The 16,866-nt window shown below is 41.6% G+C and overlaps 2 protein-coding genes across 4 annotated transcripts; one reads left to right on the top strand and one right to left on the bottom strand.

Moving 5' to 3' along the window:
• The first annotated feature begins 68 nt into the window (after positions 1-68).
• dgcr8 (DGCR8 microprocessor complex subunit) lies at positions 69-10,575 on the top strand. Of its 2 annotated transcripts, XM_028033140.1 has the most exons (14): positions 69-196; positions 508-1,501; positions 1,780-1,948; positions 2,963-3,105; positions 3,948-4,260; positions 4,365-4,562; positions 4,647-4,748; positions 5,173-5,271; positions 6,083-6,165; positions 6,246-6,346; positions 7,317-7,423; positions 7,543-7,670; positions 7,768-7,881; positions 8,904-10,575. In XM_028033140.1, the coding sequence occupies exons 2-14, from the start codon at positions 791-793 to the stop codon at positions 8,985-8,987; spliced, it is 2,352 nt and encodes a 783-aa protein (XP_027888941.1). In that variant the 5' UTR covers positions 69-196; positions 508-790; the 3' UTR covers positions 8,988-10,575. The 2 variants fall into 2 exon arrangements, with proteins under 2 accessions (XP_027888941.1, XP_027888942.1); XM_028033141.1 differs by having other exon boundaries at positions 74-1,501.
• Positions 10,576-10,615: 40 nt separating this feature from the next.
• trmt2a (tRNA methyltransferase 2A) lies at positions 10,616-15,832 on the bottom strand. Of its 2 annotated transcripts, none has more exons than XM_028033151.1 (12): positions 15,700-15,832; positions 14,716-15,346; positions 14,495-14,603; positions 14,062-14,243; positions 13,809-13,923; positions 13,612-13,727; positions 13,419-13,530; positions 12,505-12,627; positions 12,233-12,308; positions 12,040-12,156; positions 11,849-11,945; positions 10,616-10,960 (listed from the first exon to the last, which is right to left on the bottom strand). In XM_028033151.1, the coding sequence occupies exons 2-12, from the start codon at positions 15,333-15,335 to the stop codon at positions 10,816-10,818; spliced, it is 1,812 nt and encodes a 603-aa protein (XP_027888952.1). In that variant the 5' UTR covers positions 15,336-15,346; positions 15,700-15,832; the 3' UTR covers positions 10,616-10,815. The 2 variants fall into 2 exon arrangements, with proteins under 2 accessions (XP_027888952.1, XP_027888953.1); XM_028033152.1 differs by lacking the exon at positions 15,700-15,832 and adding an exon at positions 15,661-15,679.
• Between the last annotated feature and the right edge of the window lie 1,034 nt (positions 15,833-16,866).

Here is a 16,866-nt window from a genome sequence, read left to right as displayed (position 1 = left end):
AAGGCAGCGATTGGCCCGATGACCAATCCGTCATCAAAAAGCCGGCGCTAGTGGGCGGGGCATGTAAAGATTGCCCTATCTGTTTTCGCTCAAGATGGCGGAGCTGCTGCTGGAGCCGAATGGCAGCAGTTGGAAAATAAGATCATTTTAAAAGGTTGTGGAGCCGTGTGAAGAGATTCGTTTCGTATATCTCTCAGTGAGTACTTCCTCGGCGTTTTATTAAGCCGTTTACTGATTCGAAAGCAGTGTTTCATGCGTCTGTGTTTGCTCGTTAGCACTTTAGCATCGAGAATATCGCCATCGTATAAGGCCTAACATGCAACTCCAGGCTGAAGGGATGCTCGCTCTCCATTTTAGGCTTCCACGAGTTTGTGTCTGTGGCTCACTTTTGTAATTTTGGTGGCCGTTTGTGAAGTTGCCGCGCGAACAGACTACAAAGTTGGTCCTGAATGTATTTTAATCCGATGCCTATTCTCTGTGGTCGTTTCCCCCCCTTTTATCTCCTAGATGTCCGCAGCGGAGAATGATCAGTGCCTCTGTTCCAAAATAAGCTGAATGCATTGTGATTTCCAATAATTGAGACAGTGATTCTGAAGGCTGTCTACATTAATGAAAAGAGCAATGTAGTCAGCTTAGCATATTCAGCAGCTGGTACGTGGCCTATACAGGGATGATCTTCTGCATTGGAAATTTGCAAAGATATCTTCTTCATAGTTGTCAGCTTCCATTAGATTTAGGTTTTAACTTAACCACACACACAAAAAAGAAAAATTAAAAATATATATTTTAAATGGATGCAGATGACGTACTCCCCCCTCTCCCCTTGGAGCCACCTGATGATTTTAGCCTAGACCAGAGCAGAGCCCCTCCACCACCTCCCCTGCAAACGTCCAGTGACGCAGAGGTAATGGACGTTAGCTCTGGTGGTGATGGACACACATACACCCCGGGGGACGGGGAAGCAAAGACGCAGGAGTGCACGAGCGAGGGCTCTCTAGTCTTCTGTAGCCACCTTTCCAGTGAGGCCAGTCCCAACCCACGGTGCCCCAGAACGGCCCGCCACGCTCCTCAGGTCACCAAGTTTTTGCCGGACCTGAAGCAGCTCAGAAATGTTAAGATCAGGGTGAGCTTCTCTGAAGGCAGCAGCAGCAGTACCAGTAACGTTAGCAGCGGCAAAGACAGGAAGGTTTTATACACAGGTGAGGGCCAGGAGGCAGGAAGTGAAGATGGCTTAGCTTGTCTGAATGGTGAAGTGGAAAGCATGACGAGCTTGCTGGAGGATGCTGAGGGTAGCAGTGGAGCTGGGGACGCAGCAGGAGGGAAGTCGGAGGACAGCGAGGTAGACCTGGAGAATAAGGTAGAGTTTGCCGTCTTGGATGAGTTGGAGGACTACTACGAGAACCTCCTGGACCGGGACGATGGGGAGCAGGGCGGCTTTAAATCTGATGCCATAGTTCAGCAGGAGGAGGTGCACGACGAGGCGTCGGCCTACGCCTATGAGGTACGTCTGAGCTCATTTTTATTGTCCAGAGTTCAACCGCTTTTACAAGGTAGAGTTAAGGGGGGAAAAAAGATAAATTTTTCTCACCATAATAACACCTCGCAAAATTGTACAAGGCATTCAATTTAGAGAATGTCCTTTGGTATTATCGTTTTTTTTATATACCCTCGTGAGTCTCTGTCTGGTGTGGTTTGGTCTGTTCTTCCCCAAGATGAAGCGTTCATGACTGCCTTTCCGAGCCGTTTCCGTTTGCCGATCCTAACCGCTTCCTCTTCCAGGAGGGCTTCGACAACGATGTGGATGCTCTTCTGGAAGAGGGCATGCCAGTCCCGAAAAAGATGCGTTTAGCGGAGGACAAGTATGCCGGGGACAGCGATCACCAGTTCGACGGAGACGGCGAAGGGGGGGTGCAGCCGATGGTGACCAAAATCAAGACCGTGCTGAAAAGTGAGTGGTGGACTCGTTCTGACTGGTTTCTGTCTTTTACGTAACAGATATCCTTTTCTTTGCACACCTACTAAAGATGTGTTTAACGGTCATATAGCTGATATTAAGTAAGACCTGTGAAGACACTAATGCAGTAATCAGACTGAAGATAAATGCATAAATTAGTTCCTCTAGATCTTGTTGGGACATCAGTCCTGGACCTGTCGCAATAAATCAGTTAATTGCATGAAAAATTTAAATTAACTCAAGAATTTCCATTTGCGTGATTTATTATTTTTCTCTTTTCTCTCTCTCTCTCTTTCTACCAAAAACTGGAGGACAAAAGTCTTCTGTCTGGTGCTTTGATCTCAACTGGTCCCTTTTTTGGAAGGATCATTTTGTTTCCAGAGTCTTTGTGATTTGTTTTATTTGTTGTTTCTGTTGTATTGTTTCTTTATTTTTGATATAGAAAATGTCTTCCATTTCCAATGTTAAGTGTTCATTGAAATCGAAGTGTATTACCTAAAAATGGTCTCAAAACAACAGCGTTATCATCGCAATAACATCTAGTACAATTTATTGTCCAGAAAAATTTCTTATTGTGACAATCCTGTAATTTTCAAAATGTTCTTCAGGTGACAGAAAGCCGACTTTGTAACTATTTTATTATGTGTCTCTGAAGGCTCAGGTCACAGTTCATCAGATGGTGTGCAGATAAATGCTGTAAAAATATATTTTTTTATATTTTTGGAACTGGTTGTCAAGAAAATGGTTGCTGTGGAAATGTATAATGATTTCTATGACGTATGCATAATTAAAATCGCATACATGCAGGTATCGATCCTACAAATAAAAAGTATTACACACAGTAGCAAAGTATTGCATAATAGTAACCAAATTTTCTGTAACTGATCTTTCTACAAGTTTAACTTCTTTCAAGTGTCTTCAGCTCGTGATCTGCTTATACACGGCAGCATTAATTAACCGTATATTAATGTTTTGGGTTTTTTTCTTTGTTAATTTTTCGTGTGACAGGTCGAGGCCGTCCACCAACCGAGCCTCTTCCCGACGGTTGGATCATGACATTCCATAATTCAGGCATTCCAGTCTACCTGCACAGAGAGACCCGAGTGGTCACCTGGTCCAGGCCCTACTTCCTGGGAACGGGCAGCATCAGGGTGAGCTGCAGCAAAGGCTCATGTCTTAACAATAGCTGCGTTTCCATTGCAAATGAGTGCAAAATTTGTTGATATTCCGCTAATTTTGAAGACAAAAAACACACAATTTGCCATATTTACAGTAAAAAGAAACACAATTAAAATCACTCATGGATAAGTTTGCTCACACAGTAACTAATTAAAAAACATGCCACACCGTCGTCATCCTCTATCTACTTTACTGTAGTCTTCTTCGTAAGTAGTGATCGATTGATTTAAATGAGACGGCACATAAAGAACGTACAATGTTGCCGAAAATATACCGGATTTAGAGAAATACTCATTTCCATCCGTTGGAAAAAAAAAAAAAGAACTGTAAGGGAAAAAGTTTACAAAACTATGTCTGCTTCTGAAATTAAACGCTGAATTTCTCAAAGGTACCAACCAGCCATCCTTTCAGCTGATTGGAGGAGCTCTCTCTGTTGGCGACAGGCAGTGTGTCCCAGCACGTCCAACCTTTAACGGGTAGAACATTCTGTGAAAACAAAGACTTTCTAAATTGTGAGTCTCAATTTGGAAGTTGAATCAGATTGAAAACTGATAGAGCTAGAAAAGAAGCGCTACCCCATCCTAGCACAGAAAAACCTTTTACTGAGAAACGCTCTCGAAATTTCCCGTGTTTCCATCGAGCAGATTTATTTTGGTAACTTCAATTTGCGCAATTTTTTTTACGGTCAACAGAAACACAGCCAGTACGCATGTCGTAGGCGATCTTCTCGGTTGGAAGATTTAATTTACAAATCTGAGACGTAATCCGGGTTTGTCGAAGAAGCGTTTCTGAACTCTCGTGGCTTCTCGTTCAGAAACACGACCCGCCGACTAGCAGCATCCCCTGCTTACACTACAAGAAAATGAAGGACCAGGAGGAGAGGGAGCTCAACGGGGAGGTAAGCTCTAACGAGGCTGCTGCGAAGGCTAGCGACATGGAGAAGGAGGACAAGTCGGCGGAGGACCAGGAGGAACACCCTTCGTCCACCGTCGGCGAAAGCGGCCAAGTCAGAGAGAGCGTGGACGAGAGCGGCACACAGAGCAAAGAGGGGCATGCGTACGACACGGCTCAAGGCGCCTTAGGGCAGGTCAAGGCCAAGGTGGAGGTGTGCAAGGACGAATCCGTAGGTAAGGAGTTTTGACGTTGAGCGGACGGGTTACGTTGGGTCTCCGTTTTCGATATGAAACAGGATATCTCCTAAAAAAAATAAAATAAAAAAAATCCCTCACAGAACTTGAAGAATTCCGTCTGTACCTGGAAAAATGCTTCGACTTCGAACAAGTCACCGTCAAGAAGTTCCGCACCTGGGCCGAGCGGCGGCAGTTCAACAGAGACATGAAGAGGAAGCAGGCGGAGTCGGAGAGGCCGATCCTTCCCGCCAACCAGAAGCTCATCACCCTGTCGGTCCAGGACGCTCCCACTAAGAAGGGTAACGAGTGCGGCGACGCGGGCCTGGAGGTTCTGTCACAGTCGGGAAGTTATCCTTGAAAATATACTTCTTTTTTTCTTCCAGAGTTTGTCATCAATCCTAATGGGAAGTCTGAAGTTTGCATCTTGCATGAATACATGCAGCGGGTCCTGAAGGTTCGGCCTGTTTACAACTTTTTTGATTGTGGTAAGTTGTTTTGAAGTGACTGAAGTTACTGGAGGAAGTGGACGATTGTTGTTTTGTGGTTCAGTAACCTGTAATATGAGCCTTTTAGCTGCATCCAATGTGCACCTTTTCTATGTTTGCATGTGGGCTAATGCTAACACTAACATGTCTCCTCAATTTATTTGACTAATCTAAATACCCAAACTGAAAATGTATTACCTTGTCACCACAGAAGTATTTAGTTCTGTTTTATTGCCTCTATTCTTTTTTTTTTTTTTTTTTTTTGGTCCTTTCCATGTTTTGAATGATTTTACAGCACTTTGTTTCAGCTGCCGTTGCCTTAAAATGCTTTGCAAATAAACTAGTAGTTCAGTTTTTAGTTTTGTGATGTTGTTCTATATAACTTGTGTGAATACTCACAGCAGACTGTTTTTGTTCCCTACAGAGAACTCAAGTGAACCCTTTGGTGCTTCAGTCATTATAGACGGAGTCACTTACGGCACAGGAACTGCGAGCAGTAAAAAACTTGCCAAAAACAAAGCTGGTAATTTCACATTTTCATTTGCAGCTGTTGCACATTTTCTATGGATCTGCTGCTAGATGCCAGTCACATAAGAAAACTATAATATGTATTGCTAAAATGCACACAGTAACTGCATTTTGTCATATTTTGGAATTGATGTTTATTGACACAACTACATTGAACGGGCAGCGGAGAAAAATGGGCAACATACCGTAATCTGACGACACGGACAGTTTCAAATATTATTAATTGGAATTTATTGTGACAGTAATGAATCAAAATCTTATTGTGATAAGAAATTTATCTCGGTAAGGAATACAATAAACACCCAGCCTTAAATACAAATACTTTTATATTTAAACAATATTTTGAATGTTTTATTTTGTAACAGTTTATCCGTACTCAGTGCATGTACATAGAAGAATCATAAAAAGGGACATTTCATAATTTTGGACAAATTTTGTACGATGAACTGGTCTTCAAATGAAATCAGGGGAAATTAATAACAACGTGTCATCTGCTCCTTCTTCCTTTTTTTTTTTTTTTTGTTCAAAAATGTATTAAGTCTAGCTTGTAATCCTTATTCGACAGACAAGTTCAAAAGATGCCAGGAAACAAAATAGAAATGTGAACCTGGACAAATTTTTTTTTTTTTTTAAAGAAACTGTGATGGAACCCTGCTTAATTGTTTTTAATTTTTTTTCATTTCCATGCGTTTGCATATTAACATGCGCGGTGGAGCGAGATAAAATGGCAGCGTGCCAACGAGATTCCCAGGCGCTTCTGCTAGCTAACATGTAACAGAACCGAACTCGCTTGTAACTCTCCTCAGCCCGAGCCACACTGGAAATCCTCATCCCCGACTTTGTGAAGCAGACCTCGGAGGAGAAACCCGTCGAGGGCGACGAGCTGGAGGTACGCCGCGCCGACTTTAGGAACCTTTGAATCGTTACCACGGAAATAACTCTCTCTCCTCTGCTGTTTTTGTCCTGCAGTATTTTAATCATATCAGTATAGAAGACTCGCGAGTGTACGAGCTGACCAACAAAGCAGGTCTACTTTCGCCATATCAGATTCTTCATGAGTGCCTTAAAAGGTAAATTTGATTGTTTTTTTTAGTTTGTTCTTTTCCGGGTTACCGGGAGGAAAACAGTTTACTGTCTGTTACTGTCACACAACAGCTATATGGCTAGCGGCTAAAAAGAGTTCTGGTCCTTAATTAGGACCTTTTTCTGCAACACCAACAGGATTCTAGTGGGACTGACGGGTTTCATATCACTTTCTTCCAAAAATAATGGACTAAGTCTTTATTGACAAAAGTGAATTTTGCAAAACAAATAATAAAATCACCACCTCTTTCTTTCTAAAAGATGTTTAGGAAGGTGACGATATGTAACTGCATCCGATTTCCATCCAACTAATGAAATATTTCTTACATTGCGTACTTTAAAATGCTATGATTCAGTAGAGCTCAGAATAGCACCGATAAAGCCTAGAATAAACTCCTTCCAAGGTGAATAAACTCCTTCCAAGGTGAATAAACTCCTTCCAAGGTGAATAAACTCCTTCCAAGGTCCATGCAGGAAGGGTTTGAAGTTGGGGGGGGGGGGGACTTAAGACGTAAGAGAGGTTTTCTGTTTGTTTGGGTTTTTTTTTTTTTTTTTAATAAAGGTCAGGACAAATATTAAAAATAATTGTTAAACAACTGCAATAAGGTTTAATTATGTTGCTTAGACTTGGTTGGAATTCCTTGGAGACGTTTTCAAAAATTGTACTGGAAAGATCCGGCTGTTTTGATTCTGATGATGCTGCATGTATTAATAAAAGGTGAAGGTATTGAAAGTGATCCTTTTTTCGGTCTACACTTTTGTGTTTTTGCCAATAATTACAGAAATGTAATTATTTACCTATTTCTGTACTAGAGTGATCTCTTTGTTGCTTTTTTGTTACGTTTTTTCAGCTTTTTTTTTTGTTGCTTGTTTTTTTTTTTTGACTTGTGTGTGGCAAGATTAAAAATGACCTAGATAAATGTTGGGGTTTTTGTTGTTGTTGTTTTCTTGTCTCAGAAACCATGGAATGGGGGACACCAGCATTAAATTTGAGGTGATCCCGGGAAAGAACCAGAAGAGTGAATATGTTATGACGTGTGGGAAACACACGGTGCGAGGCTGGTGTAAGTAGAACCAAATTCTAAGTCTCGTCAATTTACGACTTTTTCCTTCCTTACCTCACGGAACCACGCACGCAGAGTTTTCAGAATAGTTCTGTTCCTTGGTTTTCTGTCCCAACCAGGCAAAAACAAGAGGGTCGGCAAACAGCTGGCGTCCCAGAAGATCCTCCAGATGCTTCACCCCCATGTCAAGAACTGGGGCTCGCTGCTGCGCATGTACGGCAGAGAAAGCAACAAGATGGTCAAAAAGGTGAAGATCCGCAGCGTCTCGCACTGTTTCTGCCACTTTTTCCACGGGTTGGAGAGCTGAATGCATGTAAAGCTCTGTGCACAAAATCTTTTCTCAGGAGAGTTCAGACAAGAGCGTGATAGAGCTGCAGCAGTACGCCAAAAAGAACAAGCCAAACCTTCACATCTTGAACAAACTGCAGGAGGAAATGACGAAACTGGCAGCTCAGAGGGTGAGAGTCTGTGACGTCTGGTGTGTTGCTACACGTTTGGTGTTTAGTTCTTCTGATCTGTATTTCTCTGTGCGGAGCAGAAGAAAATAATCGCAGCTTTGTTAGATCCTGAGTCTCAGACTCAACAGGAAGGCAGTCTGAACACACACACACCCTTTTTGTCCAACATGGCCATATTTTCTAGAACAGCTTCTCATGTTCATAACTGGATGTAGAAACACGAGCTGCAGAAACTTGGTAGCACAGGAGTCAAAAATACCTTTTTTTTATTATCAATTATTTTGACCATGAATCAAAGCCTGCTTCCTTTCTGAGCTTCAAAAGCACAATTTCTCTATAAACAAAACAAAAAGACGTTCTAATCGAATGTACTTGGCCAATATTCTCATAGTTAATGACAGAATTACTAATTCCTATCAGAATAAATTTTATTCTCTCCTCGCAGTGTACAATATGCACTATTCCCCATTTCTACCAAGGGTAGTTATTATTCTAATAATGTGTTATTCTATCAATTAAGTTGACGACTAATGGATTAATTAGATTTTTAAATAAATAGTCAGATCTTTTATTTCACCACTTAAGCTTTTTAATGTAATATTAGAAACGCTTTAAACTAATGAAAATAAACAAACTCCTTTATTAAACAAAAATATTTCCTTCCCTTAAATGCAATAACATCATTCTTTTAGTGAATTTGAACAAGGTTAAGCTAAAACTGTGCCGTAAGTGGAATTCTTGGTAAAACATATTTTAAGACAAAAAACTTACTTTTCCCGTAAATGCAAGATGTATATACTTTTTTTCCACAAATGGCCTTTGTTGAGTCTGTATATGCCAGTTAACGATTAATCGGTTACCAAATTCTATCATTTGAATAATCGATTTGTCACGATTAATTGTTTCAGCCCCAACCCCTCTATTTGAAGGCATGTAGCTGTGATTCTATAGCCGAGTACGTTAGTCCCATTCTAAATGCGTCAGTCATCTGTTGTGGTCGCTTGCTCTTCTTTCCACATCAGGAGGAAACCAGGAAGAAGCCCAAGATGACCATAATGGAGTCGGCCCAGCCGGGCAGCGAGCCCCTCTGCACTGTCGACGTTTAAGTCTCGGAATCACTGACGAACCACAGCACTGAAACCCCAGCCACTGTCAAACATCACTCCGCATCATGGCGTCCACGACAGAACGCATCACTTGACATCCGGCGAGGAGCGTAGCGTCACACTGATCAGACCAGCGGAGCCGCCGCCGCCGCCGCTCGCTTCCCACGGCTCCGCCTGAAAGGTTGAGCAAGTAAGAGTGTGAGGGTTAGGACTGAATGCACTTATGGGGGCCCAGAGATTTGGGGGGGGGGGAAACTGTCTACCTCTCTAGATGCGTCCTAAACAACAAGAATATGAATGACATCGGAACAGAAATGCATGCTTTTAACTGTTACAAAAAAAAAAACAAGCCAATCCTAACGTTGGTTTTATTGTCAATGTGTTATTTTTAAAAGTCAATCTTTTAGTACTCGCACTTGTTTGTTTTTTTTTGTTTGTTTGTTTCTTTTTAGTGCTTGAAGTTTTCAAAAGGGACTACTAATGCTTGTATTTATACTAGTCAATTAATTGGAAAAAAATCAGTTTGTTTATTGGATATTTAAAGGATAGAGGAATAATAATTAAAAAAAAAAAAGGTGTACCACTTTTGTTAATCAATCTGAAAAGTCGTCGTGTTTGTTTGCATGACTTGCGTCATGAAGTGGCCGTTTGGAAAAAAAACCGTCACCATGCACTCGTGTCTGGTTGGATTTTACTTTTCGCTCGTCGCGCTGTTGTTCGGAGAATAACCGTTTGTGGGGACGTGATTGTTTTGAGTAGGACACAGTTACAGTCGCAGTAAACCCGACCCAGGGTTGGAGGTACCGCTAGCTTTGACATTTCTTTAACAACTAGCTTTTTTTAATCTACACTACTGCTAATTTCAGACTTTTTTTTTGTTGTCCATTTTAAAAAACAAAGTCAGCTACACGTTGCCTTAGTTAATTCATTTCATGAAGGGCTCAGACTCTAAAGAGGTCGGACCTAAAACGCCCTTCAACAGGAAGTGGAAAGACCAACCCCCATTTACTTGATAAAGCATTTACTCCTTAGGCATTTGGTACGTTTTAAGTGGAGACGCGCTTTCAGAGTTGTCTTAATTGGTGTGTACTTTGTACGTTTGCCATCATCCTTACAGTAGATCATGCTAGCTATAAATATATAGTAAAAATAAACTCTGAAGGCAGCCTTGTTTAAGTTGGGAGGAACAGTGTATACCAAAGCTTACATCCAGTCTTATGCATTTTCTAGAAATCTACATGTTGCAGGAAAAAAAAAAGTTTTAACTGTGGCACTAGCTGGAGCAAAAACAAATACAAACTGCTGTGCTTTTTCTACAAAAAACAATTTTAGGAGGCATATGTTTAAGCAATGCTCTTGTGATTGTGTAGATTGCTTCAAGAATGTGTTTTTTTTGTCTCCCCCCTCCCCTCATCTGTACGTGTCTTGACTCACCAAGTCATGATGTAAGGAGAGAAATAATATTCTGGTTTTATGTGGCGTTGCATCAATAAAATGTTTGAAAACGTTGCTGCCTAGAAACTGTGTTGCAACCTGAACTCTTGACTTCAGTGATGTTTGTTATGCAAAATAAAAATGTCTTTACTGACATCTAGAGGTGCTTTGGTTTATTCAGCCACACAGAGAGGTAGAGAACTGTCTTTATTCTTCATATACACAGTTTGTGCGAGTTCTTCTGCACCAGAAATGCTGCGTATCAAACCAAAATATTTCAAGACTTTGTTTGGTTACCAAAAAAGAGGGAAAAAAATTACTAAGCTAGTTAAGTGTGCATACATTTAGAGAATAGAAAGCACTAAAGTAACTGCTGATCTGTTTCCAGTCGATGCTAAGTCTGCTGGGACTTGTAGTCCACTCTTTCAAACAGTAGAAGTATCTCCACATGCTTGGTCTGCGGAAACAGATCCACGGCCATCGCTCGCACCGGACGGAACGGGGCGCCGTGAACTCTGTTGGAGGGAGCTCTGCACAAGCTGAGGACGACAAAAACATTGACCGTTAATTTGAGAAAACATGCGCTTTCCTTTTATAACGATAGTTTCAGCACCATCCAGATGTGGGCTGGGTAGAAATGCCGAGGTTTAACCAAAGTGACCCAAGAAAATCCCACTACATCCAATACCAGGTGCAGATTTCAACCTGTTAAACAGAAGATACATTTGGTATCCATGGAAATGTCAAACTGTTGGCTAGAAGCCCATGGGCAGTGGGACTGATGTCCGCGACCAGGAACCTTCATCAAAAAGACACTTTAGGGAGCTCTGGTAGTGCCAAAAAGAATATATGTTTGTCGTTTAAATATTTTTTTTCTGTAAAATGTGATTACATTTTCTTTTACACTAGATTTAAAAAATACATTTCAATTGGAGTGAAATATAGCAGTATATTTTATCAAAATTGAATAAAAAAACAAAAACAATTTTAGACATGCAAAAATAAGTTTAAATTTAGTAAGTAAAAACAGTAAATCCCCAGTTTTGTAGATTTTTTTTACTAAAACCTTTAAATTTGCTTAATTTTACCAAGGCTGCATCTATGGTTTCTAAAAGTTTGTATCCATATGATGTTTCTAAAACGTTCATATGCTCTATAATGAAAAGGAAAAATGCTGGCAAGGCACAAAAAAATCCCAATTTTTTTTATGTTGCGTCTTAATGTTTTCTGAAACTAAAGCAGCTGCTGTAATTACACTTCTGACGGAGTCTCCCAAGTGTTAGCTTTAATTTAAATTTTTGAAATAGTTTGTAATTGCTGATTTGATTTGGGTATGTTATTTTAAACACTTCAGAAAACCCCGTGAGGCTTCTATTTAAAATGGAGGAGAATTTTTCCCACGGGTGAAACAAGCTAAAAGTCCTCACTCGATAAAGTTGGTCATGGCCGCCTTGGCATTGCACGCCACGTAAACCAGCCTCTTCAGGTGTTCCGCTCTCCTGATGGCGAGGACGACCTTGGTGTCTGGTTAATAAATTTAAAAAATAATTTAAAAAAACTCTCATTGCCGCTTTTTTAAAACAACCGCATCTCGCATTTCTCCGGGATATCTACTCACGCAGGCCCGCCCTCGGTGGATCCACGATGGCCGTGACGTTGGGGGACACCAGAGCGTTCAGGATGTTGGGGAACACGTCCTCGGCTTTTCCGCAGTGAAACTCGACATTGCTGAGATCTTCGCACGCAAAGAGAAAAAAAGAAAAAAAACGTGACTTCACGCTCGCGCCCACGTGAGGAAACCGCTGCCGTACCGTTAAGCTTGGCGTTCATTTTGGCGTCCTCCACCGCTTCCTGACAGAGCTCGATGCCGATCACCTTTTTAACTCTCTAGAAAACAAAAAGGTTGGAAACTCCATGAACTTTCTCCAACATGGAGCTGTTGATGTCTTCCGCAACAATAGGACGTGTTCAATATAGCCTGGACAAACTTTAGATATTTAAGGAACAATGCAGTTTATCCTGAAGATGTGAATACTGCCTGCGTGATTGTTTTCATGACGTAAAAAAAAACCACAAAAATCACTTTAGCGAGTGAGAGGCCGATGGTTCCCGTCCCGCAGCAAACGTCCAGCACCGTGCTGTCTTGGTCGAGCTGAGCCCATTCCCCCACGGCCGAGTACAGCACCTCGGCAGCTCCTGTGTTCACCTGGAAACAAACACACTACACTCATCATTTACGTACAATTACTCAAAAAGAATGAATATGTGTACAATCGCCTTGTGCACGTCTGTTAAGTACGAGAATGATTCCAATTCTACCACCACAAACATAAACGCGTTGGATCTAGAATGAGACTGAGCAAAACAACATCAGGCTCTAGGAATACCTGTGTAAAACAAAAAAAGACACAATATCTGGGAAAAGACACATTTTGCAAACAGTGGGGGATCTGTGATGCGGTGGACTTGCTTGGAGAATTTAAAAAAAAAATCTCTGATGTGCTACTGCAGTAAAATCAATTATTTTAAGTCAAGTTTATTTGCATAGCACATCTCAGCAACAAGGCATATCAAAGTGTTTTACACCATGAAAACACAATACAGTACATTTTGCCAAATGCCATCATCAAAATATATCCATCAAATATATTGGATCAGTGTTCCAGTCATTATGAATCAAAGGGAGCTCTAAAAAAAAGTGGAGGTTTTAGCCTTGATTTAAAGAAACTCTGTTTCAGTAGTTTTGCAGTTTTCTGGAAGTTTGTTCCAGATTAGAGGAGCATAAAAACCCAACGCTGCTTCTCCATGTTTGGTTCTTGTTCTGGGGATTTAAGGCCTTTAACACACATTTACCATGTATGACCATAAACATGGCCACCACTGTATTTGTCATTGATATATTCCACAACACTAACCTAAATGAGGTTTTTTCAAGATAAATTTGACTTTATTTCTAGGGAGATTCTGTTAACAAGTGGCCATGAATCTCCTGCTTGCCTGAAAGAAGGAATGCGGGGATATCCTGAACTTCAGGCCGAGCAGCTCCTCATGAATGCAGCTCTCTCCGGCCACAAGCTCGCAGGGCAGGTCCTCTAGGTTGGGAGACGTCCTTCAAACAAAGCCGAAAATGTGTGATTAACTCTGCTATCCAGATCACTCTGGGGGACTGATTCAAGTTCATCTTCCTCACCTTTGACCCTCTCGGACAAAGTGCAGGGAGGTAATGCCGCTCTCTTTACCCTCTCCTTCGAGAAAATACGTCTTCATGGAGTTCTTCAGGGCGCTGAGCTCCTCCTCTTCAAGTTTCTGTGAGAATATAGAACGGGCTTCACAAGGGAAGAAATCAACAGTAAATGACGTGCAGCTAAACTGACGATATGTCCTCACCTGCGGGTTGAAGAAGATGATCGCCATGGCTTGCTTGGTCCTCGTAGTGCGTATGGTAAGCTGCTTCCAGTGGCCTTCGTACGTCTCAGGACTGTACACAGAGTACTTGGTAGTCCTGTTTCCAGAGTTAGAGAGAAAAATACATGAAACGAGAAGCTACTGACATTTTCCAAGCTTGGAATAAGAACTCCAACAATCCTTTTTTTGGAAAATTTGAAAAGATAGCATCCTTGGTAGTATTCAGTGGAAGCACCTGATAAACTTCTGGAACTCGTGGACCACCCTCTTGGTCTCGGTGGACACGTGGCAGGTCTCCGCCGGTCCCACCACGGCGCACGAGCCTCCTTTGTACTTCCCCAGGCGGAAGCCGATGGTCTTATCCTCCCCGTCCGCCCCCGTTGAGATGAGGAACTCACACTTGTTCCTGTACTCCGTCTAACCGAGACCCAGAAACACGAGCAGAAACGTTGACATATTAAACAAGACTCTTTGAATGAGAACACTTATTGGTTTAGACATTTCAACATCAACACTTCATTTCTAAAAGCCCTGAAGGAAGTGCAGGTCCTCTTTTGCAAAGAGGACCTGCAGTCCAATGTTTACGAGATGAGGCTACTTCCTGGCACTAACAAGCCATTCCTGCACAGTTTTTTAAATAGTTAAATATTGGAATGTGGGTTAAATACCTGCGTTGGAGAAGGTCGAATTGCTTCGAGAGGGCAACACATTTTGTTGAATTTTCCTTTCTGCGAAAAGAGCCACGGCAACATGGCCTTGTTGGTGCTGCCTATCTCCCTGAAGATCAAAACATGATGGGTCAGTCGCAATGAATCGTACAAGGCACGAACGCAAAAGTCAGTAATAAACAATTCGTCTGATATGGATCCAGATGAATGGGGCCACCTACTTGGCCAGTCTCTGCAGAATCTCCACCACCTCCTGCTCCTTGATCTTCAGCTGCTCCTCGTAAGACACTTTCCACAGAGGAGTCACGGCGTTGGCTATCTGAACGCTGAGCGGCTCCTCTTCCTCCTCATCACCCCTCTCGCTTCTCTTGGACGCCGGCTGCCCCTCTTCCTCCCCTTGCTTCCTTTTCCTCAGGATGGGGTCCGCTTTGGGTTTGGCCAGCCTGACGCTCAGGACCTGGCCCTTCCACTGCATGCCGTGCACCATCTTCATGGCCTTGTCGCGCTCCTCCTCGTTCTTAAAAGTAACGAAGGCGAACGTCTGCTTGCCAAAGAGCTTGATCTTGTGCGGGTTCAGGCCGTGCTTGGCCAGGAACTTCTTCAGGTCGTTGAATCCGACGAACTTGGGCAGGTTCCTGATCTCCACTTTGTAGATCTCTGAGGTGAAGAGGTCTACTTTGATGTAACGGTACATGTTGGTGTCGGAGGTGGCCTCGCTGCCTTCAGCTGGAGGATCAGGCTTGGGGGCGTCAGTTTTGGAGAGTTGAGTGAGATCATCGCCAGGTTTCTCCTCCTTTGAGGATGTAGCCTCTGATGCTGCAACACCACTCAGATCCGCCATCACTCTTTTGGCTGTCATAACACAATCACAAGGCACTTACATGCACGTTAAAAACATTGTAAACAGTCTGCTTATCAGTTTTAGTAGATGATATTAATCATACCAACTTCAATGTAACAGTAACTTTTTAGTTTTTCACAGTTCCCCAATGTTAATACAAGGATTTCTAATAGGAGTGTTGGTTGTCCGAGGCTCTTAAATGCATCTTCATCACTTGAATTAGATTGTAAATACAGGAGTTACATATTGTTCAGAGGAGAGCATTTCTGTACATTCACAACTTCCCAGCTCATGTTCAACGGCATCAACGACAACAGTGACTTACTCCCAATAATATTCAGTGGATGTTTTCCACGCGTCTTACCTCCAGACGTCTGTTTAACGTCGATTTCACTTCCACCTAAGCTGAACAGGGCGTCGCCATGTTGGTCCGACCACGTGCAGCGTCAACCGCGAGTTTCTTAAAGCGATAGCGTCACTTTCGCTTTCGGACAACGATGGAGACAGACTGTCCAGAATGGGACTTGTGCGAAAGACGTAATGTGTATTTGACTTTTAACAAGACTAAAGAGGAACTTTTAAAGATGTAAATCTAGTAATATGCGACACTAGAGCGGCACAACTAAGCTTCAAGGGGAAGAATGGGGGGGGAAATAATCTCATAACAAAAAATGGTAACCTCAAAATTTTGAGCAAGAAAAGTATACCAAATAAATGAACAAAAACGCTATATTTTTTCCTGCTAGTCTAGACAGACAGAACTTGCCATAAAAAAAATACAAATCAATAATCATACATTATATTCTAATATATTACATTTGTATTCGCTTGTTTTTAACCAGTTTTTCAGTCATCATAAAAGAGAAAGTATTTATAGTCCCTCATTTATCTCCCATCATTTTTTGAAAGAAAAAAAAACACTCGTTAAATTCAATTTATTTAATACTTTATTGCTACTGGGTTTTATCTTACAGCAAAGGATAACACCTGAATTTTGTGTCATAGAATTACTCTCTTAATTTGACAGCACCACAAGAGGAGCAAGGAACATGAATGCACACGCTCAAATATAATTCTAGAAAAGATGGGGCATTTTAAGACTTACGACAACACTAAGTTGTTTAGGTATTGTTTTTGAATCCATCAGTCTCCTGGCTCCACCCTTCACTTTGTGTTATATCATAGTACAATTAGAAAACTCAAAGTGAAGTGATTTTATAGCTTTTACTTTTTGTGTGTGACCCAAGTGTGTATAAAACGTGCTTTGGGCATTTTCTAGTAAAGGTTCAGCTAGAAAATGCAAATGGTTTGCTGTGAGTATTTAAACACATTTGAATTATTTTCTTTTCTCTTTTTTTTTTTTTTTTTGTTAAAGGCAAAACTGACAGTTTTTCAATGGCTGCAGTCTCTCAAAAATTACCAACTTCTAGAAAAAAAAAATCTCCTGTGTGTTTTTGTTTAGAAATTAAGTCGTCCCACACAACTAGTTTTTGATCAGTTTAATTTCTGAAAGCAAAATCAATGACGTGCA

Source organism: Xiphophorus couchianus, chromosome 12, assembly GCF_001444195.1.
Source record: "Xiphophorus couchianus chromosome 12, X_couchianus-1.0, whole genome shotgun sequence".
NCBI classification, from domain to species: Eukaryota; Metazoa; Chordata; class Actinopteri; order Cyprinodontiformes; family Poeciliidae; genus Xiphophorus; species Xiphophorus couchianus.
This window is presented reverse-complemented; position numbering and strand designations above follow the sequence as displayed.

Excerpts from the sequence above, each read along its gene's own strand:
- trmt2a (XM_028033151.1), bottom strand. The coding sequence starts at position 15,335 with ATGGCGGATCTGAGTGGTGTTGCAGCATCAGAGGCTACATCCTCAAAG. Across the intron at positions 14,604-14,715 it reads ATTCTGCAGAGACTGGCCAA|GGAGATAGGCAGCACCAACA; the intron begins GTAGGTGGCCCC and ends TTTGATCTTCAG. Across the intron at positions 13,531-13,611 it reads TTTGTCCGAGAGGGTCAAAG|GACGTCTCCCAACCTAGAGG; the intron begins GTGAGGAAGATG and ends CTTTGTTTGAAG.
- dgcr8 (XM_028033140.1), top strand. The coding sequence starts at position 791 with ATGGATGCAGATGACGTACTCCCCCCTCTCCCCTTGGAGCCACCTGAT. Across the intron at positions 6,347-7,316 it reads CTTCATGAGTGCCTTAAAAG|AAACCATGGAATGGGGGACA; the intron begins GTAAATTTGATT and ends TTCTTGTCTCAG. Across the intron at positions 7,882-8,903 it reads CGAAACTGGCAGCTCAGAGG|GAGGAAACCAGGAAGAAGCC; the intron begins GTGAGAGTCTGT and ends TTTCCACATCAG.